The sequence below is a fragment of the Eucalyptus grandis genome, chromosome 7, assembly GCF_016545825.1.
Source record: "Eucalyptus grandis isolate ANBG69807.140 chromosome 7, ASM1654582v1, whole genome shotgun sequence".
NCBI lineage: Eukaryota > Viridiplantae > Streptophyta > Magnoliopsida > Myrtales > Myrtaceae > Eucalyptus > Eucalyptus grandis.
In genome coordinates this window covers 22,494,464-22,518,959 of record NC_052618.1, presented here as the reverse complement: position 1 = coordinate 22,518,959, position 24,496 = coordinate 22,494,464, and the positions used below count along the sequence as shown (strand labels likewise).

General features: G+C 39.4%; 2 protein-coding genes and 1 pseudogene across 2 annotated transcripts; 1 reads left to right on the top strand and 2 right to left on the bottom strand.

Moving 5' to 3' along the window:
* Nucleotides 1-1,731: 1,731 nt before the first annotated feature.
* LOC120295980 (elongation factor 1-beta 2-like) lies at nt 1,732-6,641 on the bottom strand. The gene is given in 6 exon segments (XM_039317618.1): nt 1,732-2,037; nt 2,040-2,063; nt 2,173-2,329; nt 2,672-2,767; nt 4,841-4,899; nt 6,569-6,641. Coding segments are annotated over 6 exon segments (546 nt in total). The 3' UTR covers nt 1,732-1,900.
* A 3,359-nt stretch (nt 6,642-10,000) lies between these two features.
* Nucleotides 10,001-13,559, top strand: LOC104430938 (annotated as a pseudogene).
* A 5,336-nt stretch (nt 13,560-18,895) lies between these two features.
* On the bottom strand, nt 18,896-19,509 carry LOC104453059 (phytosulfokines 4). Its single transcript, XM_010067559.3, has 2 exons — nt 19,295-19,509; nt 18,896-19,175 (listed from the first exon to the last, which is right to left on the bottom strand). Exons 1-2 carry the CDS (start codon nt 19,433-19,435, stop codon nt 19,059-19,061), a joined length of 258 nt encoding a protein of 85 aa, XP_010065861.2. The 5' UTR covers nt 19,436-19,509; the 3' UTR covers nt 18,896-19,058.
* Nucleotides 19,510-24,496: the final 4,987 nt, after the last annotated feature.

Sequence of the window (24,496 nt, the reverse complement as noted above, 5' to 3'; positions counted from 1 at the left end):
TTGGGTAAAGTTCATGGTTTTTCATGGCTTTTTCCCTTTTTATATTAGTTTTCCGTCTCTTCTTTTTATTCCTTTATTATTCCCTTTATTCCTTAATAAAAAAATTATTAAATAATAAACTAAAATGATACCATGAATTTTAATCCCGGTTACAAAACATAGCCTTAAGGATTTTCATATCTCTCTTTAGAACCTATTAATTTTTTTTTCATGAGAAAATAGTAGATGCTCGATTAGGCTTGCAAAGCTATCGAATGGACTATTAATAAGCATATTGTCGACTCAACAACATATATAAATAACTTGAGCTCAAACTTGAAATCAGAAAAGTCAATCCCCAGCAATTGTCGAGTCAAGCCCATGTTATTTGCGAATAGGTTGACTTGAATAGTCCCATTTACATTCGTAAATATCAACACCAAAATTGTAAAAATAAGGCAAATAAGCTATTCAAATCTTTGACTTTACTGATTTTTCAAAATTTATGTAAACTATCGCATTCAAATCTCGATTAGGCTTGCAAAGCTTGTCGAATGGAGTACTAATAAACATATGGCCGACTCAATAAGATATATAAATAACTTGAGCTCGAACTCAAAATCAACAAAGTCAATTTCCAGCCATTGTCGAGTCGAGCCTGTGCTATTTGTGAGTAGGTTGACTCGAATAGTCCCATTGACATTCGTAATTATCAATGCTGAAATTTTAAAAATAAAGTAAATAAGCTACTGAAATCTTTGGCTCTACTAATTTTATTTTTCCCAAATGCCCCTATGGCAACAAAATTTCCTATCATATCCTTAGATTAAAGAAAATAAAAGTGATGCAATCTTCCCATTTTTATTTTTTTGGTGCTTTTTTGTGGGGGCAGAAACCGCTAAGATGCTTTGGAGGGCCAATCGTGCTTACTCAAAGTTGTCGCCCCACTTAGTATGCGGAATCATTGACTACGTTTGACCTCGACATTCAAATATTCTATCTGATGTCAATGATGATATTGACCAAATTCGTCACGCGACGGTCCTCATGACTCATGAGTTTAGGCAGTAGCACATAGACATGATTACCGCATACCACGTGTAGCGCATGATTGAGAGCCGGCGCGCTCCGATTGCTGCATACCACGTGTAGCACATGATTGAGGGCTCGTGGGCCTCGCTGCTGATTGACCGACGTCGCCATCCCCTGGTCAGGGCTCGACAACCTTGGCCGACCCTCCCCCTTCGTCGCCGGCCCTTCCCGGTGGCGGCGGTGAGGGCTCGCAGCCCTTGCCGCCGTCGGTCGGGGCTGGAGACCCCGGCCGACCCTCCCCCTTGGTCGCCGGCCATTCCCGGTGACGGCGGGAGGCGGCGGCGGCGGCGAGGGCTTAGCGCTGCCCCCTTCGGCCTCCTTTTTATTTATTTATTTATTTTTAGTTTTTTAATTTTTAGAATATTTTAAATAAAATTAAGTTTAAATTTAAATTAATTAATTTTATATTATTATTTACACATCATATATGAAACAGCTGTCGTTTTTGCATTTTCTCGCCACGTCAGCGTGCAAAACAACGCCGTTTTGGACCAAACTCGTCGGAAAATTGCCACGTCAGCCATTTTGTCGGATTTTTGCCGGAGTGACACCTAAGTGTTCCATTTAACTTTGAAACTGGTACTTAAGTGTACATTTTCGAAGTTATGGCACTTAATGTCATTCCGTGCCAAGTTATAGCACTTGGGCTGTTCTTCTACCACACACAAGTGTAGAACATCCAATTCAAGAGCAGGCGTATCATCTTTCACCTTGCTGAAAGTAGATGTCCAGAAGAAAGCTTAAAGAACAGCAATGGAATGCTAGTAAGTAAAACTACATTATCACGACAAAAAGGCCATTCCACCACAACACTTCAGAAGCACTGTTCTTAGATTTTGTTGAAGGCGACAATGTCACAACTCTGAACGTATTCATTGATAGGCTCATCTTGAAGATGCTCCTTGATGAGGGTGTCCACTGAGACAAGGTCATCCACAATGGTCATCATGATCTACAACTTCTTATCCCGTAACCCACTGGAACCAGTTTCGCTGCAAGGAAGAAAGCAAAAGAAGAAATCCTCATAAAGGGATAAACATGACATTTGGTGACAAAGCATTATGGTCATACTAGCAATATAATGAGACAGTCAAAACTTACAAGCTCCCCAGAAGAGCCCAGGCATCTCCACACTCCTAACAGCCTCTTCCAGCTTCTTCATGTCTGTCTCATCGTCCCAAGGTTTCACATCCAAGAGGACAGATGACTTTCCACCTATAACAGGAACCAGATACACACACAAGCCAAGATATTGAAATCACTGATGAGAATTTTATTCCAAAAAAAGAAACAAGTTCAGGCTAGCAAGCAGCCTAATCAACTCGATAAATAAGTTTCTAAGAATTAGGTTAACACCTTCAAGCAAGCAAGCTGTATACATCTATCTATCTTTTGCTTTCTTTATCGCAGAGCAAAGTTCACTTACTGATCATCAGGTATAAACGTAAATGAATCAGGACGCATCAGCCCTCAAGAGTCAAGATATAACAGCTGCTACTATTGTATGTATTTTTTTTCTTAACCCTGGAGAGAAGTGACTCCAAGAAAGTGAATTTAAGAGAATGATTGCAAAGTTATTTTCTTTCTTCTTTGTGAATGCCTTTTTGGCTGCCTCCCTCTCTTCTGCAGCCTTCTGGTCCTCCTCTGTCTCTTCACCAAAGAGATCCAAGTCGTCGTCATCCTCAGCAGGAGCAACCTGGTGAAAAGAAAATGAAACATCAAATCTTGACCATTCAAAATAAAAAAGTCAGCAAAAGTCAAAACTCTACCGAGTTAAAGCGAATCTTAAAGAGATGCATTTAGTTGCTTAGTCATCTAAAGGTCAACTTAACATAAGGGCCTTGTTTCGAAATTTAAGACTATCTATTTACTCATACATGTAATTCCACAGGACAAGATAAGGACAACTTTCTCCACAAAGGCAAGATAGTGGGGTCTAATCACTTAGTCATTATTAAGCTGTTCAAACCTAGATCAAAGCAAGATCCCTACTCTGTAACATGTGTAGCAGTGTGCATAAAAAGCATTCACTGAATCAAATGAAACAATGTTTCTGAGTTTTACTCGCCACTATGGATAAAATTCCATCGGTGCTTACTGAAGATTGGAAGGATAATTCCATTTTGGGTTACATAAAGTGTAAGAAGTTAATAGAATTAGCAAAAGAAAGGTTATATAGCTAGAAGAAGCGAGGCCTCTAGCAACAGGACCACCTCATCTGCCACAAAGGCTTTACAGACAGAACAGGCTCTCCTGATAATAGAAAAGCATACCTCGATGAAAGTAAAATTGAGATTTTTGAGGAGATTAGCCTATATATAAAACAAGAAAATCTGTAACATCGAAAGCTTATGATGCCAAATTCTTATTAAAACAACAACAAACTGAGCCTATCCTCTGAACGGGGTGGATAAATCCTTCTACACCATTTCATTCGATTCAATTTCTCATCGAAGTCTTAAAAAAGAAGTCATTGCATCGGTACATATAACATACCCTCAACTTCTTCAAGTGGAGCACCTTTGGCACCTACTCTCTAAGTAGCACTGACATTGACATGCGACACGGGGCACGACACAACACGACATATCGACACGTCGTTTCTCAAAAACAGAGAATTTCGACACGTTAGGATGCGTTAGATATTAAATATATATTTTTATATATACATAATAAATGATCATTTTTATGTTTATTTCAATCAAATTAATTTCATTCAAATTCATAAATAATTAAATAAATAAAAAGCCTATAATGAATTTTCACTAAAAACATTTATCCACCATTTATTAATATCATTTATTGTTTCAATTAAACAAATTCAACTCTATTCATAATTCATAAACTTGACGAAAAGACAAGTAATCCACATTTTGGACTCGCAAATTAGATATGTCGGAAGAGGAGAAAAAACACTTAGGGGATGAATTGTGTATCACCAGAAGTGAGAGTCAAAATAGAAGAGAATAATAGATTTTTTTTTCTTTCTTCATTTATTATTTTTATTATTATGTAATATTTTTTCACATATATACATTTTGACCTCTCATTTAGTAAATTTTTTAAAATGAACCTCAATATCGGAATCACGTATTAGAAACTTATATGTTAGAATTCCGACTCGAATGTCGAAGAGTGTAAGGAAAGTTGACCAAGTGTCGGATTTTCCAACACGTGTTGACCAAGTGTCGGAGAGTGTCGAGAGTGTCGGACACGTATCGAAGTGTTCGACACGACACGTAGGCTTTTAGAGAGTGTTGGTGCTCCATAGCGTATAACTTGAGGAAAACGGCTACTCCTAGCAACAGGAAGGTCAAGCATAGATCTGCCTTCAAGTATTGTCTCTTGTCACAGAAAGAGAAGACCACCAGGGAGACACATATTGAGAATGAAATGAAGAGTCTACAAATAAAGCCCCAACTCGTATAGACCGCCTTCGCCTTCGAATAGAACACATCGTAGATGAGGCCCTAGTTCAATTTCGATCACTTTAAAACCTCTACACCGTGCTTGTCCCGCACTAGCTCCCTTGAGCCTTTTAAGGACCTACTCAGATCCAACAGTATCGACATGCAAGTGTCATGTTCCTCCAAGCTGAACAAGCAATCTGCGAAAAGAAGCTGACTAGTGTTGACCAAGTTGCTAGCCACTAGCAGTGCGCACACATGGCCTTGTATTCTTGGTCCTTAGAGTCCTTCCTGGAACTCAGTTTATGAGACAAAAGGTCTGTGATTGCATCATTGATCATAATCACTGCATCATCCCATACCTCAATGACTTGATGAGGCACGACATTGTACCCCTCGGCCTCCTTCAACTCGCATTCCTCTACAATTGAAAAAAGAGACACATTCTTTTTTTTTTAACGGTCAACGGTCAAAGTTAACGTTCAACGGTCAATGGTCAACGGATCAAGAGTCAATGGTCAACGGGTCACCAAAGATGGGTCGAGTTAGGCCGAACTGAGCAACCCGGCACGTGCCTAGTGCGTGCGCAGGCAACCGCCGGCTGACGTTACGATGACGTCAGCTAGCACGCGCTAGCGGTTGCTGCACGCATGCCACACACGCACGTGTGGTTACCGTGCGCGTGCATTGCACGCGCCTGCGGTTTCCCCTGCTGGCACATGCCAGCAAATTATGTGTGCTCAACACGTAGCCTCCCTTGTCGATCCACGAGGAGGGCAGTTGCTACTCACCCTTCGCTTCCTTACCTGTGATCGTCTCAAGAATTAGTTCCCTCATATAGCCTATCACGTCCTCGCAGCCATGGTAGAGAAACTTCACCCCCCATCTTGTCAATGTGCAATAGCTTAAGGAATTTCCACTAGCAAAAGTCATTTTCTTTGAAGGAGCACCTCATTAGGCTATATTGGCCGATTGATTGGACCACCTGCACCTTTTAGACAGTGGTTGGATTTGGTTGACAAAATTGAACACAACCGATTGCTTGTTCTTTATGAGCCAACAGGCGAACTGGTTAGAGAAAAGGATATGAGACAGTGCATATATACGTCGAGGAAAATGGTTGCTCATAGCAACAGGAAGGTCAAGCACATATCCGCCTTCAAGTATCGTCTTTTGTCACGCAAAGAGAAGACCACCAAGGAGACACATATTGAGAATGAGATTAAAAGTCTACAAATAAAGCCCCAGCTCATATAGACCGCCTTCGCCTTCGCATAGAACAAATTGTAGATGAGGCCCATTTCAATTTTGATGACTTTAAAAACCTCTACACTGTGCTCGTCACGCACTGGTTCCCTTGAGCCTTTTAAAGGACATGCTCAGGTCTAACAATATCAACAGGCAAGTGTCGCGTTCCTCCAAGCTGAACAAGTGATCTGCGAAAAGACGCTGACTAGTGTCGACCAAGCTGCTGGCCTCTAGCAGTGTGCATACATGGCCCTTGTATTCTTGGTCCTTAGACTCCTTCCTCGAACTCAATTTCTGAGATAAAAGGTCTGCGATTGCATCATTGATCATAATCACTGCATCATCCTCGCCTCAACAACTTGATGAGGCACGACGTTGTACCCCTCGGCCTCCTTCAACTTGCATTCCTCTACAATTGAAAAAAGAAACACATTCTTTTTTCTTTTCTTTTTTTAAAAATGGTCAACAGGTAAATAGTCAATGCTCAACGATCAACAGGTCAATAGTCAACGGTCAACGATCAACATGTCAATAGTCAACGGTCAACGGGTCACTGAAGACGGGTCGGGTCAGGCCGAACCAACCGAATCAGCACGTGCTTGGCACGTGCGTGGTCAACCGCCCGTTGACATCACGATGACGTCAACTGGCGGTGGCCCGCGCACTCGCTAGCGGTTGCCGCACGTGTGCCACACACGTGTGTGCGGTTACCGTGTGCGTGCGTTCCACGTGCCTGCAGTTTCTCCTACTTGCGCGTGCCAGCAAATTATTTGTGCTCAACACGTGGCCTCCCCCGTCGATCCACGAGGAGGACAATTGTTGCTCACCCTTCGCTTCCTTACCTGTGATCGTCTCAAGAATTAGTTCCCTCGTATAGCCTGTCACGTCCTCGCGGCCATGGTAGAGAAACTTCATCTTTATTCAAAATTGAAGTCTTTCAAATTATCAACATTTTCAGCTAGATATGAGAATTACATGATTATAGTAAATGAAATTTTAGTGTAGAATCATAATTAAAGGATCTTAAATTGATTGTAAATTAAATATTGGACAGATGTAATTTATATCAATGAATTTGAGCTAAATAATATAACATGTCATCCTTAGAATATTTGTAATCTAAATTGGCTGTCACAGTTAATCTATGGATATGAATTGATGTTGACATAGAATTTTCCATAAAATGTGGGAGCGTTTGTCCATAATAGATAAAAGATTAGAATTGATCAAATCAAATATATGAAAATATGAGGACGGAAAAGAAAAGGGAGTGTCATATGTTACCTTCTTTTCCGTCAGTCCTTTGGAGGCTTCCTCGTCGACCCTTAGTCTGTTATGTTTCATGAGTGGTTGGTCTTTGCAGAAAATGCTCCTTCCAAGATCCTTTAATTGATTATGTATGCTTGATTTGCCATCATCCTCAATTTTTATCAAGTACATCATATTCAACCCTTCAATTCCTTGACGGTCGTCCCATGTGTACATAGCAAATTCGGTCTTTTTGCCCATAAAGAAATAGGCAATATAGAAGAAAATCTCCTTATGTCGAACTTCTAATGCATCATAACATATCTTCAATTTCCCTAGGATGTCTCTATATGGTCGTTCTTTTAATTTGTTCAGCATATCAACCCAAACCTCTTGATTTTTTTTATAGGGAAACCCACCCATAGTGGATATGATGTCATGAGATATAACTGCAAAGTCACTTGAATATTTGTTAAATAAAATGAAAGAATGCACCTCATTTATCTCGCTCATTTTATGCTTGTAGTCTACCTCAAATTTAGATCGATAAAGAATAGCTTCATTTTTAGTTGTAACAATTATAATACTTCCTGAAGCAAAACAGTAACCTCCTCCAGCCAAAGCATCTAGCTGATCCTTGTGATCTATATCATCCAAAAGAATGAGAACCTTTTTCCTTGTGAATCTAGGTTTAATTAAGTTAATTCCCCGATCCACTGTAGACACTGCATTTTTTTCTTGTAGTACCTCAGATATTAGTCGACTCTGTAGATACTTAATACCATGGCGCTCAGTCGCTTCTCGAATATCTGGAAGGAAGCATACATAATCAAATTTATTCGAGAATTGATTGTAGATGCACTTGGCAAGAGTTGTCTTGCCTATCCCGCCCATGCCATAAATTCCAATCATTCGAGCATTGACGGAAGGACTATCTATGCAACTCATAATCTTCTTTAGCTGATCATCAAGTCCAACTAGTTCCTTCGGAACAAGTAGAGGAAAATCTTTTCGTAACTCTTCTAGAACAGTTTCGACAACACGATTCTATCAATTCTCCCTCATGCCTGTCAAGCAACAAAAACAATGAGAGACGATGAACCTAGAGATGGTCCAAGCAAATCTGATCCTTATCAACTCAGCCAATCCCCGCTGGAGGTTGATTTTATTCGGTGGCGTTCAAGCTCTAGAAGATTAAGCATTGATATCCTTTGTAGGTGTATTGTTTTTTTTAGTGATCGATAGTATTGGCTGGACGGGTTGGGTCGGGCCAAATTGAGCGACCCGGCACGTGCCTGGCGCGTGCATGGGCAACTACCGGCTGACATCACGATGACGTCAGCTGGCATGTGCCAGCGGTTGCCGCACACACGTGTGCGGTTACCGTGCGCCTGCGTTGCACGCGCCTGCGGTTTCCCCTGCTTGCACGTGCTAGCAAATTACGTGTGCTCAACACGTGGCCTCCCCTGTCGATCCACGAGGAGGGCAGTTGTTGCTTACCCTTCACTTCCTTACTTGTGATCGTCTCAAGAATTAGTTCCCTCATATAGCCTGTCACGTCCTCGCGGCCATGGTAGAGAAACTTCATCTTTATTGAAAATTGAAGTCTTTCAGATTATCAACATTTTCAGCTAGATATGAGAATTACATGATTATAGTAAATGAAATTTTAGTGTAGAATCATAATTAAAGGATCTTAAATTGATTGTAAATTAAATATTGGACATATGTAATTTATATCAATGAATTTGAGCTAAATAATATAACATGTAATCCTTAGAATATTTGTAATCTGAATCGGTTGTCACAGTTAATCTATGGATATGAATTGATGTTGACATAGAATTTTTGAGACGATCATAGGTAAGGAAGCGAAGGGTGAGCAGCAACTGCCCTCCTCGTAGATCGACAAGGGAGGCCACGTATTGAGCACATGTAATTTGCTGGCACGTGCGAGCAGGGGAAACTGCAAGCACGTGCAACGCACGCACACGGTAACCGCACGCATGGGTGCGGCATGCGTGCAGCAACTGCTGGCGCGTGCACGGGCCACCGCTGGTTAACGTCATCGTGACATCAACCGGCGGTGGCCCGCGCATGCGCAAGGCACGTGCCAAGTCGGTTGGTTCGGCCTGACCCGACCCATCTTCGGTGACCCGTTGACCGTTTAAAAAAAAAAAGAATGTGTTTCCTTTTTCAATTGTAAAGGAATGCGAGTTGAAGGAGGCCGAGGGGTACAACGTTGTGCCTCACCAAGTCGTTGAGGTACAGGATGATGCAGTGATTATGATCAATGATGCAATCGCAGACCTTTTGTCTCAGAAATTGAGTTTGAGGAAGGACTCTAAGGACCAAGAATACAAGGGCCATGTGTGTGCACTGCTAGAGGCCAGCAGCTTGGTCGACACTAGTCAGCGTCTTTTCGCAGATCACTTGTTTAGCTTGGAGGAACGCAACACTTGCTTGTCGATACTGTTGGACCTGAGCAGGTCCTTTAAAAGGCTCAAGGGAGCTAGTGCGTGACGAGCACAATGTAGAGGTTTTTAAAGTCATCAAAATTGAACTAGGTCTCATCTACAATGTGTTCTATGCGAAGGGGAAGGCGGTCTATACGAGCTAGGGCTTTATTTGTAGACTCTTAATTTCATTCTCAATATGTGTCTCCCTGGTGGTCTTCTCTTTGCATGACAAAAGACGATACTTGATGGCGGATATGTACTTGACCTTCCTGTTGCTAGGAGCAGCCATTTTCCTCGACGTATATATGCACTATCTCATATCCTTTTCTCCAACCAGTTCGCCTGTTGGCTCATAAAGAACAAGCAATCAATTGTGTTCAATTTTGTCAACCAAATCCAACCACTGTCTAAAAGGCGCAGGTGGTCCAATTCCATCGGCCAATATAGCCTAATGAGGTGCTCCTTCAAAGAAAATGACTTTTGCTAGTGGAAATTCCTTAAGCTATTGCACGTTGACGAGATGGGGTGAAGTTTCTCTACCATGGCCGTGAGGACGTGATAGGCTATATGAGGGAACTAATTCTTGAGACAATCACAGGTAAGGAAGTGAAGGGTGAGCAGCAACTACCCTCCTCGTTGATTGACAGGGGAGGCCACATGTTGAGCACACATAATTTGCTGGCACGAGCAAGCAGGGGAAACCGCAGGCGTGTGCGATGCACACACACAGTAACCGCACGTGCACGTGCGGCACGCGTGCGGCAACTGTTGGCACGTGCGTGGCACGTGCCAACTGATGTCATCGTGATGTCAGCCGGTGGTTGCCCACGCACGCGCCAGGCACGTGTCGGGTTGCTCGATTCGGCTTGACTCGACCCATTTTTGGTAACTCGTTGACCATTGAACGTTGACTTTCACCGTTGACCGTTAAAAAAAAAAGAATGTGTCTCTTTTTTCAATTGTAGAGGAATGTGAGTTGAAGGAGGCCGAGGGGTACAATGTCGTGCCTCATCAAGTCATTGAGGTACGAGATGATGCAGTGATTATGATCAATGATGCAATCACAGACCTTTTGTCTCAGAAACTAAGTTCCAAGAAGGACTCTGAGGACCAAGAATACAAGGCCATGTGTGCGCACTACTAGTGGCCAGCAACTTGGTTGACACTAGTCATCATCTTTTCGCAAATCACTTGTTCAGCTTGGAGGAACGCGACACTTGCCTATCGATATTATTGGACCTGAGTAGGTCCTTAAAAGGTCAAGGGAGCTAGTGCGTGACAAGCACAATGTAGAGGTTTTTAAAGTCATCGAAATTGAATTGGGCCTCATCTACGATATGTGAAGGCAAAGGCGGTCTATACGAGCTGGGGCTTTATTTGTAGACTCTTCATTTCATTCTCGATATGTGTCTCCCTGGTGGTCTTCTCTTTGCGTGACAAGAGACGATACTTAAAGGCGGATCTATGCTTGACCTTCCAATTGCTAGGAGTAGTTGTTTTCCTCGAGTTATACACTATGAAGCACCGACACTCTCCAAAAGCCTATGTGTCGTGTCGGACACTTCGATACGTGTCCAACACTCTCCAACACTCTTCGACACATTGGTCAACATGTGTCAGAAAATCTGACACCTGGTCAACTTTCCCGATATTCTTCGACATTCGAGTCGGAATTCTAACATGCAAGTTTCTAACACGTGATTTTGATATTGAAGTCCATTTAAAAAATTAATAAATGAGAGGTCAAAATGCATATATGTGAAAAAATAAAACACAATACTAAAAATAATAAATGAAGAAAGAAAAAAAAATCTATTATTCTCTTCTATTTTGACTCTCACTTCTGGTGATACACAATTCATCCCCCAAGTTTTTTTTCTCCTCTTCGGACATATCTAATATGCGAGTCCAAAATGTGGATTACTTGTCTTTTCATCAAGTTTATGAATTATGAATAGAGTTGAATTTGTTTAATTGAAACAATGAATGATATTAATAAATGGTGGATAAATGTTTTTAGTGTAAATTCATTATAGGCTTTTTATTTATTTAATTATTTATGAATTTGAATGAAATTAATTTGATTGAAATAAACATAAAAATGATAATTTATTATGTATATATAAAAATATATATATTTAATATCTAACGTGTCCTGATGTGTCGGAATTCTCTGTTTTTTTAGAAACGATGTGTTGGTGTGTCGTGTTGTGTCCCATGTCGCATGTCAATGTCGGCTCTACTTAGAGAGTAGGTGCCAAAGGTGCTCCAGTTGAAGAAGTTGAGGGGTATTTTATATGTACCGATGCAGTGGCTTCTTTTTTAAGACTTCGATGAGAAATTGAATCGAATGAAATGGTGTAGAAGGATTTATCCACCCCGTTCAGAGGGATAGGCTCAGTTTGTTGTTGTTTTAATAAGAATTTGGCATCATAAGCTTTCGATGTTACAGATTTTCTTGTTTTATATATAGGCTAATCTCCTCAAAAATCTCAATTTTACTTTCATCGAGGTATGCTTTTCTATTATCAGGAGAGCCTGTTCTGTCTGTAAAGCCTTTGTGTCAGATGAGGTGGTCCTGTTGCTAGAGGCCTCGCTTCTTCTAGCTATATAACCTTTCTTTTGCTAATTCTATTAACTTCTTACACTTTATGTATCTTTTGCTAATTCTATTAACTTCTTACACTTTATGTAACCCAAAATGGAATTGTCCCTTCCAATCTTCAGTAAGCACCGATGGAATTTTATCCATAGTGGCGAGTAAAACTCAGAAACATTGTTTCATTTGATTCAGTGAATGCTTTTTATGCACATTGCTACACATGTTACAGAGTAGGGATCTTGCTTTGATCTAGGTTTGAACAACTTAATAATGACTAAGTGACTAGACCCTACTATCTTGCCTTTGTGGAGAAAGTTGTCCTTATCTTGTCCTGTGGAATTACATGTATGAGTAAATAGTCTTAAATTTCGAAACAAGGACCTTATGTTAAGTTGACCTTTAGATCACTAAGCAACTAAATGCATCTCTTTAAGATTCGCTTTAACTCGGTAGAGTTTTGGGTTTTGACTTTTGCTGACGTTTCTATTTTGAATGGTCAAGATTTGATGTTTCATTTTCTTTTCACCAGGCTGCTCCTGCTGAGGATGACGATGACTTGGATCTCTTTGGTGAAGAGACAGAGGAGGACCAGAAGGCTGCAGAAGAGAGGGAAGCAGCCAAAAAGGCATTCACAACGAAGAAAGAAAGTAACTTTGCAATCATTCTCCTAAATTCACTTTCTTGGAGTCACTTCTCTCCTGGGTTAAGAAAAAAAATACATACAATAGTAGCAGCTGTTATATCTTGACTCTTGAGGGCTGATGCGTCCTGGTTCATTTACGTTTATACCTGATATGATCAGTAAGTGAACTTTGCTCTGCAATAAAGAAAGCAAAAGATAGATAGATGTATACAGCTTGCTTGCTTGAAGGTGTTAACCTAATTCTTAGAAACTTATTTATCAAGTTGATTAGGCTGCTTGCTAGCCTGAACTTGTTTCTTTTTTTGGAATAAAATTCTCATCAGTGATTTCAATATCTTGTCTTGTGTGTGTATCTGGTTCCTGTTATAGGTGGAAAGTCATCTGTCCTCTTGGATGTGAAACCTTGGGATGATGAGACAGACATGAAGAAGCTGGAAGAGGCTGTTAGGAGTGTGGAGATGCCTGGGCTCTTCTGGGGAGCTTGTAAGTTTTGACTGTCTCATTATATCGCTAGTATGACCATAATGCTTTGTCACTGAATGTCATGTTTATCCCTTAATGAGGATTTCTTCTTTTGCTTTCTTCCTTGCAGCGAAACTGGTTCTAGTGGGTTACGGGATAAGAATTTGCAGATCATGATGACTATTGTGGATGACCTTGTCTCAGTGGACACCCTCATCAAGGATCATCTTCAAGCTGAGCCTATCAATGAATACGTTCAGAGTTGTGACATCATCGCCTTCAACAAAATCTAAGAATAGTGCTTCTGAAGTGCTGTGGTGGAATGGCCTTTTTGTCGTGATAATGTAGTTTTACTTACTAGCATTCCAATGCTGTTCTTTAAGCTTTCTTCTGGACATCTACTTTCAGCAAGGTGAAAGATGATATGCCTACTCTTGAATTGGATGTTCTACACTTGTGTGTGGCAGAAGAACAGCCCAAGTGCTATAACTTGGCACAAAATGACACTTAAGTGCCATAACTTCGAAAATGTACACTTATTCATTCTGGAGCAACCAAGTGATGGTAACATAAAGGGGCCTGGGATTCAATAGAGTACCAGTTTCAAAGTTAAATGGAACACTTAGGTGTGGAACACTTAGGTGCCACTCCGGCGAAAATCCAGCAAAATGGCTGACGTGGTAATTTTCCGACGAGTTTGGTCCAAAACGGCGTTGTTTTGCACACTGACATGGCGAGAAAATGCAAAAACGACGCCGTTTCGTGTCTGATGTGTAAATAATAATATAAAATTAATTTAATTAAATTTAAACTTAATTTTATTTAAAGTATTCTAAAAATTAAAAAAAATAAATAAATAAATAAATAAAAAGGAGGTCAAAGGGGTGCGCTAAGCCCTCGCCGCCACCGCCTCCCCCGCCGTCGCCGAGAAGGGCCGCGACGGAGGGGGAGGATCGGCCGGGGTGCCGGCCCCGGCTGATCGGGCGGTGAGGGCCACGAGCCCTCGCCAGATTTGGGGCGAGGGTCGGCCCTCGCCCAAATCCGGCGAGGGCTGCAGCCCTCGTCGCCTCCCCCGCCGCCGGGAAGGGCCCGACGAAGGGGAGGGTCGGCCGGGGTTGCAGGCCCGACCGGGGGATGGCCGCAACACCGGCCGATTGGCAGCGAGGACCCGCGAGCCCTCAATCATGTCCTCAATCATGTGCTACACGTGGTATGCGGCAAACGGAGCGTGCCGGCTCTCAATCATGCGCTACACGTGGTATGCGGTAATCATGTCTATGTGCTACGTGCCTAAACTCATGAGTCATGAGGACCGTCGCGTGACGAATTTGGTCAACATCATCATTGACATCAGATAGAATATTTGAATGTCGAGGTCAAACGTAGTCAATGATTCCGCATACTAAGTGGGCCGACAACTTTGAGTAAGCATGATTGGCCCTCCAAAGCATCTTAGCGGTTTCTGCCCCTACAAAAAAGCACCAAAAAAATAAAAATGGGAAGATTGCATCACTTTTATTTTCTTTAATCTAAGGATATGATAGGAAATTTTGTTGCCATCGGGGCATTTGGGAAAAATAAAATTAGTAGAGTCAAAGATTTCAGTAGCTTATTTACTTTATTTTTAAAATTTCAGCGTTGATACTTACGAATGTCAATGGGACTATTCGAGTCAACCTACTCACAAATAGCACGGGCTCGACTCGACAATGGCTGGAAATTGACTTTGTTGATTTTGAGTTCGAGCTCAAGTTATTTATATATCTTATTGAGTCGGCCATATGTTTATTAGTACTCCTTTCGACAAGCTTTGCAAGCCTAATCGAGATTTGAATGCGATAGTTTACATAAATTTTGAAAAATCAGTAAAGTCAAAGATTTGAATAGCTTATTTGCCTTATTTTTACAATTTTGGTGTTGATATTTACGAATGTAAATGGGACTATTCAAGTCAACCTACTCGCAAATAACATGGGCTTGACTCGACAATTGCTGGGGATTGACTTTTCTGATTTCAAGTTTGAGCTCAAGTTATTTATATATCTTGTTGAGTCGACAACATGCTTATTAATAGTCCATTCGATAGCTTTGCAAGCCTAATCGAGCATCTACTATTTTCTCATGAAAAAAAATTAATAGGTTCTAAAGAGAGATATGAAAATCCTTAAGGCTATGTTTTGTAACCGGGATTAAAATTCATCGTATCATTTTAGTTTATTATTTAATAAAATTTTTATTAAGGAATAAAGGGAATAATAAAGGAATAAAAAGAAGAGACGGAAAACTAATATAAAAAAATAAGTAAATATAAATGAAGTTTAAAAAATCCGGTATCTCGAGGCACCAAGCCTGCGTAAAAGTGCATCAAATTCAAGTTGACAAACATTTTTCTAATTCTCGAAAGTGAGGGGCGATGAGATTTTTTAAGAAAACCCTGCTCTCTTACCGTTTTCGAGAATTAGCAAAATGTTTCCAATTTGCAACTGTTCCGCAACTTTAGTGAGAGAGTCAAAACTCCTCTTATTCCATAGCTCTCTTGTTCGGATCTAAGATTCACAAAAACAGCAAGAGTCAAAACTTTTTCTTCTTAGTAACTCATTGATTTTTCGTAAAAACAAGGAGAGAGTCAGAACACTATAGTTTTCAAAATCGCAAGAAAGAATGATTATGTTTTCTTTCTCTCGCTAGCTTTGGCATTACTAGCTGATGTATATCATCGATGTCACTATAGCCCATTTATATTTCTTGTCAAAGTTAAACTTATGGCTTTGGAATGTTGCAATGAAGTCCATTGTTGTTTATAATGAATTGTTTGCGGAAGGTTGTATCCATTTGCATATTATGGTTCTTTAGAGAAAACTTATTAGTTTCTTGACTAGGGGTTTCTAGGATCCCTCGTCATAATCGATATCATAATTTCTAGGTAAATGTTGTAATAACACACCGATGACTATCAATTTCAAAGTATTTGTGCATTATTAGGGGTAATTGATGCCTAGGTGGTCTAATTCCGTCCCAAGAATCAGGAACCGGATAAGAGGGACTGGTTTCTAGTTTCTAGAACCGAGTACTAGACTATCTGATCCCACCAGACCGATCCAGACTGATTTCCTGGTGGATAAATAGAACTGTTTTCCTCATATGATCGTCTTCCTCCAAAGAGCCGCATGGCTGTCTTCTTCCACGATCTCATCTTCCTATAAGGAGCGCCTTGCTGCTAATGCTGCTGTTGAGCCTCGAGAAAACTTCTTCTCGCTCGAATGGGGGATGGACACGCTGTGCTTTGTCAACTTCTGGGGCTTGCGATGAGAAGCGCAAAGGAACATCAAGACAGAGAGGATGGAGATTAAGAGGAAGATGAAGGTTAGAGAGGTTAAATTACAGGGATGGAGATGAAAAGACCGCTTACCATTCAATATCTTGCCTCCAAAGGCAAAGAGCTCTACACGTCCTGTCCTCTCAAAGTCAACGTCACCTCTGGTAAGAATCTGCTAGAGCTTAGATTGAAGTTGAAGAAGTGTTCGCCATAGAAATGTTCCCTCGACAAAATCTTTCGCCAAAGATGCAAAGCTTCGGTTTTATTGATTGTAACGGGTTCTGTGTGACTCCGAAAAGGAAGCAACTAATCTAAACTGGCAAAAGTAAAATGCAAGAAAACAGGAGAAAAGTAGATGTACGAATGAATGTAAAAGTGCAATAAAATGAAAGATAACAATAACAATTGAAAAAACTGAATGATCGATTGTCGATTTCGCGGAAGGTCCATACATTGATGCCTCTTCGGCTATTTATAGTGGTAATCCACAGGTAATTACCTTTTAGCAGTTATCATTTCAATATCTACAATGTTCTGGAAATCTCGATTTCTTATCAGTAACCACCCAGCCTTGCTGATATTTCCGCTATAACTGCTTTTATTCCCATTCCGTCGGTTTCAACAAGCCTTTTGTCGCATTGTTCAAGACCCTTATTTCTCGACTGTTGGCATTTTGGCCCACTCTCCATGGATTCCTGTGTATTGGGCATGCTTTATTCTTTTCGGCTTACGAAGCCCAGTAAGCTAATTTGGGCGCCAACAATAAGACATCAGAGTCACTCAAAGATAGTGTAGAAGACATTGATGATGGTGGCCGGGGACAAGCGAAGGAATAGTGAGTTAGGAAGCCGGAAAATCCCACCTCGCCGCAGGACATTTGGGACCAGTAAGCTCCAAATCAACAAAGACAACGCTTCGATGCTCATTAGAAGCTTACCCTGTCTCTTTGCAGGGCATAGGAGTCGAAACTCACTCCTAAAACTAACTCGTTATCACCCAAATCTCCTTGAGAATATGAGGATTCGAACTCCCCACATTCTCCTTCCATGTTAGAAAATGTGGCCACTGGGTAAACCTTAGTAGTTCATTTGAAGCATAGTTGAAAAGGGCCTTTCTGATATCCCCTAGACCAAGGCCCTCACCCAAGTCCCTCCTTCGGTGAGAAGCGTGAAGCAACATCAACCTCAATTATTAGGGATTTTTGACAATAAAAATAAAAAATAAAAATGGTTTCTGTCTAAGTGAGTGATTCCACATATGAAATTGGGAACTATACCGAAATTCACTAATTCCAATTACATGAAACTGAGAACTGGATTGGTGTCTTTGCGAAACGTTGAAAACTAGCCGATCGAGATGATTTATTTTGCTTAACCCTACATATCATGACACTTTATATGGGAATTACAATTAAAAAGAAAACATGCGTCACAATCAATTAGGTACGGCGGACTGTTGATTTTTTGAGGGACTATAATCGGGGCCTTCTTGGCCTCATCGCCCTCTGAATTACGCTCCCAATTATGCTAAAAACAAAGTACAACTATGATTTTATAAATGGCAGGAGGGGCTCAATGCTCAATTTGGGGGACAAATTCCGGTTTTCTCGAGGCGATTATACTTAAAAATTAGAAGTAGAGGAGGGTGAAGGTCAACTTAGAGTGGCTTTGACTAGTACAAGGTAGGCGGAGTTCCAAGCATATATAATATGATTGGGGATCAAGATGCTTGTGCGGAGAGTAGGTGCAATTGTCCCCGATTCCCATGTGCAAACCCACATGGGAACTCATGCAAAACCGTACGTCAATAGGGACTCTCCCAAAAATTCACCCAACACTCCATGATTTTGCCATTTCATGAGCTGGTATTTTAGCCTAATATGGAAATCGATTAAATGCAAAGCAATGCGTCAAATTCCTCTATGAGCATATACACCATCAAGACGAAAACAATCTATCGAGCTTTTCTTTTTCTCTTTATGTTTTGGCCAGCATAGAAGGATCGATTTTAGGTCATCAAGATGGGCTTTGACGCAACTGTCGGCCAGTGCTTAATTTCACAAAGCTGGTTGAAAAAATTCAATAAAAACCTGATAGGGAATTGCTACCCAATCGAATTATATGCCGTTGAGATTCAACGCTCCATTCGAATAACAAAGTTTAAGCATTAAAAGCATGTTACGTCAAATAGAATTGAAGGAGTCTTGGCATTTTAACTTTTGCAACGTCAAGCTTTGTTCATAAATAGTCTCCTTTTACGGTTATCAGAAAAAGAAAATAAAAAAATTAGGCAAATTCTTTTTTTACTTATACCTTTTTTTATAATTGCTTTATTTTTCTCTTACCCATATGTTAATTAATGTCTATGAATAAGCAATATAATCCCAAAATAAAATGAAAAGAAAATGACAACACCAGGAACAACTACACCAGTAACAACTCGACGCAAGCCTCCAATTGATTTGATTCCGTTCATACTCACAAAGCAAAACATGAATTTGGAAAAAAATAATAATATCACAAAATGACAAAAAAAAATGGAGAAATGAAAACTAAAACAAAAAGAAGTACAAAAAAAAGAAAAAGGAAAAAAAAAAGGCTTCTCAAGGCTGGTGATTCTGGGTGTAGATGTAATCGAGGTGAGCCTCTAGGGTTCGTCGCATCAAGCACTCCTCCGCCCCTCCTCCGCCGCCGCCGCCGCCGCCGCAGTCTTCACCGACCTTCGGTCACGAACACACGCAGAGACGACGAGAAAGGGTAAAGATCAGAAACCGACATCTCGCGACGGATCGACATGGTTTCGAGAAAACAAGAACTTAAAAAGCAGGAAGGTGGTTACCTGAGGACGAGGCTGCGTCGTCGAAGTCGAAGCGCCGCCGCGAGATGCTGGCTCGGGGCGTGCGGCGGAGGAGACGGCGGCGAAGGAGGAGGAGACGGCGAGGAGGGCCAAGAGGGCGAGACATCTGACTCTCGGAGACATCTCTCTCTCTCTCTCTCTCTCTCTCTCTTCTCTTCGGGTTTCGAGCTTTTCTTCGAATGGGTCAAACGACGCAGGACAAGACACGGAGAAGAAGGAGAGCAAGTTCCAACGTATTTATAGCGGGGGCCGTGGCTGATGAAAATCATTTTGTAAGAGGAAATGACAAAAGTTGCCGGCCGTGATAATCAATCTGTTTTTCAGTTTACCCATTTAAGAATATGTTTAGAACAGAAATTTACTCAGACATACACTTAAATTAGTTTTAAAAAGATAGCAGTACAACAATTTTTTTCTATTTTTTTTTTCCAATAATGGAGTGATGGAGCCGGTCATCATAGCTTCCAACTACCGTGCTATCGTCCTTGCCATCGACCAATTATTGTCCAATCGATCGTACTCCGATAACTTATGATGAAAATGAGAAGTTATATGTTACATAATCATCGTCATTGAATAATTCAAATCCTTTCGAAAGATCTTGTCTTTCACAAGAAAGAGAGGTGTGTTTGCCCTTGTTACTCACCACCTCAATTGTCATCCACAGGTGGATTCTATCCATCTCATATCCGCCCCTCACTACCCTAGTTCGTTGGCTTTGACGTCAATTGGCACCTAAGCTTCGCACACGGCGTCCACCACCTCGTCGACATCCTTCACATCTACATCAGCCATCGCTGTCTCATCACCAAAATGCCACGACGCAACCTCCCCAGTCACTTCACAATGCCTTCAGTGACCCAAGGCTCGTCTTCGCCAGTGTCTGAATCGCCTCTGATACATGGTAAAGCTGAGTGAGGATTATGATCTAGTGGTGGAGATGGCCATGGATCTAGCAAAACCGAGGGTGAAGTAGACAAACCGAAGGTAGCTTGAGAGAGTGGGTTTGAGACATTGCTGAGGGAGCTCAAGCTGTAAAATATTTTGAGATGGTGAGATTTTCAAATATTTTTATTCCATCTTCAATTGAATAAAACATATGATAAGAATATTTCACAATTCAAAGAACGTTTGGAAGATTTTAATATGACATTTTCTATCCAATCCTAATTGAAATTCAAACGATGAAACACTGTCCTAGGTCTATAGAGCGGGATAGTGCCTATGAATTTATTATTTCATCAATATGGACAAATCCAACATTGTTTTTTTTTTTTTTTTTGCTAGAAAAGTCTAACATTGTACTTGACACGCTCAATCCCGAAACACCCAACCCAATTTAAGCTGGACCCGCCTATTAATCATGTCGAATCGGTACGTATTCAAACTCATGAGTAATGGACACAAGCATAATGAATTCGGTCAACATTATCATGCATATCGGGAATGATATTGAATGTCGAGGTCAAACATATTCGATTATTCGGTATTGCTAAGTGGACGTGGTCATGATTGGCCCTCCAAAGTATCTTAGTGGTTTTTCCCAACAAAAAAAAAGGCACACACGCCAAACGAAAAAAAGGAAAAGGAAAAGGAAAACTCATGAGAGCATGGGTGCATTTGTTTGAGAGAGTGTTTCCCCTGAATTAGTTTTTCGAATTTTTACCCGTTTGATTTGTCAAAAATGATTAGCAATTGAAAACACTTTTGATTAAGGAAAATATTCACGCATGAAATTAGAAAAGTAAATTCTTAAATCTATTCAACCAAAAAAAAAATCCTAAACCTAAAAAGGTGAAAATACTTTCCAGAATTGCTCATTTTGAATTTTTTAATATTTTATTTTTTATTTTTATTTCAAAATTTGATTTCTTAAATATTTTCTTTTTTTTTTCTATTTTCTAATTTTTTTTTTTTTTTTTCATTCTTCCTCCTTTGTCAACCAACTACAAGTGTGGGTTGGCCTCAAGCAAGCTCAACCTCGTTGGGCCTTGACGATTGCGCCAATGGCCTATTGCGGCCGTCACCAAGGCTCAATGATTGGCAAAGGAGAAAGAAGGAAAAAGAAAGAAAAGAAGTAAAATAAAAAAATAAAAAATTTTAAAAATGTTTTTTTTTTTGGATGAGATAAAAATGAGATTTAAATCATTTTCAAAATGAGATCCAAACACTAAATACATTTTTGTCACATACCACCAAACATATAAAAATTAATCATTTTCCTGAAAGATAATTTTCTGCAAAACTGTTTTCCTTTTTTGTTAAATTTTCCCCAAACAAATGCACTCAAAAAATTATTTGACTTTGAGATTAACAATGATCAAAGTAATCGGGCACCTTTCATTTGCATTTTCTCTATTCGATGTATAAGACTACTTGAAGAGAATGCATTTCTTCGAATTTATTTTTTTATCTAAGGATGTGGTAGGAAAATATCTTTGCCATAGGGGCATTTGGTGAATATAAAATTGACGGACCTAAAATCATATTCCCCCGTCAACAATAGAAAAAGAAAATTTACAGATATATTGACAAGATACTTTGATTTGCAAAATCATGCTGATGTGATAATTTAAACGTTTCTTGATAATTTAAACCTATCTTAAAAATTAGTCGAATCGTATTTGAATAGTTTGTGTTCTCACTTTTATATGCTTTTGTACCTTTAGATTGCAATTGAGTCGAGTTCGAATATCTAGATTTTCTGTTCGAACAAAATTTCAACAATCAAACGAACTTAAGTCATGGCATATCCAATCCCATATCTTATGTCTTCTTTTTTCATGCATGTAAATCTCAATATCTCCCTCCCAGAAATTAGTCCAATGAGCTGCCTTGCCAAAAGTCATGCATAATTTAACTTCCAAATTAATGGAAATTCGATGAATGGATTAAACAATAAGGTCTACAAGAATTACTTCTTCTTTTTTTGCCATATTTATAAATTTATCCATGATTACAAAAATAAATATTTCATATTCTTATCTCTCATTCCTAAAAAGAACTTAATAATTTCTTGGCTGGGGTTTTTATGATCTATCGTCATAATCGAAAGCTTCCACGTAGAATGTCGTAACAACAAACCCATGACTATTGGTTTCAAAGTGTTTGTGCGTTACGAAATTTTACGTGGGAGTTGTGAAAAAAAAAAAAAAAAAAATATTTACAATGTGGTTGGTCGCTCGACGGACTATAGTCGGTATTTATTGGCCTCAATTACCCTCCTATTTATGTTAAAAACAAAACTACAATTATCATTTGATAAATGGCAAAAAAAGGGGGGTTCAATGCTAAATTTGAGCGAAAAATTCTGTTTTTCTCATGTCGAGTAAATATAGAAGTTAGAAGTAGAGGAGGATGGAACTTAGAGAGACGCTGACTTAGTCCAAGGTAAGTGTGACGTCCAGAATTTTTTATATTCGATAATAATATTTAAGATGTAAAATTAAGCATTAATAAATTAGGAATTTTGGATGACATGTATGAAATCTCAGGTAGGTCATTAATTTTGCAAGGTACAGAAGGTGCAAAGGATGATTTTCCATGACCATAATTGCCTGAAATTTGATGCTTTAGAATTAAATTGATAGATGTTAATATATAGGTTGATTGTATAGAACGGCAGTGATTATCTTACCACTTTAGTATCTATTGACGGGGATCGACACACTATAAAATACGTATTGGATGGTTTTCAAATTTTAAAGTTTACTAAGTTGAGATTTTCCTAGCATCCATTATCTTTCATTAATAATTTTAGTGGAATAAAAAAAATTATAGATTTTTTAGTATTTAGAACGACACTGATTTACTAGTTTATGTACTAATAGACGAAATATCTTGATAACTTATCAAAATATCTACTTTGAAATTATATAGTTGAGCCATTGTCACTCTTCAATTTGTGCACACCTCTCTTCATTCTCCACCAAGTATTTTCACCTGCATGCTCTTAAGTTTGTGACATCGAACTTAGCCTAACAAATGAAATCGTGCATCGTATCACCTCTTTTAACATTAACCTGCCAATGCTCTTGATATGCTCGAGTCCTCGTTCATGTATTTTACTTGGCCAATGATACTCTCCCTTTTTCCGTTCAAATATTTCCTTTTAGCTACTCATGTTAAGCCACTTGTAACTTTTGGATTGGAATGCTTATCTCTCTTTTGCACCTATTGTTTTTAACCCAAGGTGATCACTACTTTAACCTCTGTTATTTGATCTTATCTCTTGGTAACTCTTGAGTAGCCTTTTAAATACATTCCCTTGGTCATGTAATTCTATAACTAAATATTTCAAGTTTTCAATTTTGCTCTTCTTGTTTCACTTTCCAATCTTTTAAGTAAAAGCAAATATTCCACTTTTGTATTGTTAAAGCTTCTAATTCCATCTTTTCAAGAGTTTACTAGGTGAAATTGTGGACTTTATTCTCTTTTATTAAACTAGTTTTGTCAAAAGATTGAGAGTTGCTAATTTTTGTTCTTATTTATATTGCTTGGAGGTGGTTAAAGCTTTAAGTTGTCCAATTTTTTTTTTTTTTTTTTTTGGTTCAAGATAAGTAAAAACTCTAGGGGCTAAGTTAGATTAATCTACTTAATACTCATGATTTTTTTTTTTTGGGTAAAAAATTATACTCTTGACTTGATTGGCTAATGTTTGTTAATTTGGTCTGACTTTGATGGTCAATGTGAGCAAGTCTCAATAATGGCATGCTGTGACATCGTGATGATTTGACTTGTCTTGATGAGTTCCTATAGGTGTAATAGCATGTTACACATGAAGAATGCGAGAATCACGAAAATGGACTTAAAAATGATATAAACCATTTGTTGATTATATCTACCTATCAATTATACCCACATGTCGATTATACCTACTTGTCTATACCACATGTGATTATACCTACTTTTTAATTCTACCATCTGGTAGATCCTACCAATAATTGATTGTAAACCGTTCGTTGATGTCGAAGTAATTGAATAGTAAATTGTGAAGTGTTTGCATTATCGATTTTATAACTTGGTGATTTCAATATGAATTTATTATGTTATCCGTTGGGAAATGTGGTGATTGTTGTAAAATCCCCTTACTCTGTTTCGACGATGACATCAATCAAAAACTATTATGGTTTGGCACGACTGTCGTTGAAAAGTTTAATTTCACAAAGCTAGCCGATAAAACCC

Coding starts and splice junctions, on each gene's coding strand:
- LOC104453059 (XM_010067559.3), bottom strand. CDS start 19,435: ATGTCTCCGAGAGTCAGATGTCTCGCCCTCTTGGCCCTCCTCGCCGTC. Junction 19,176..19,294: donor CGACGCAGCCTCGTCCTCAG/GTAACCACCTTC, acceptor TCGTGACCGAAG/GTCGGTGAAGACTGCGGCGG.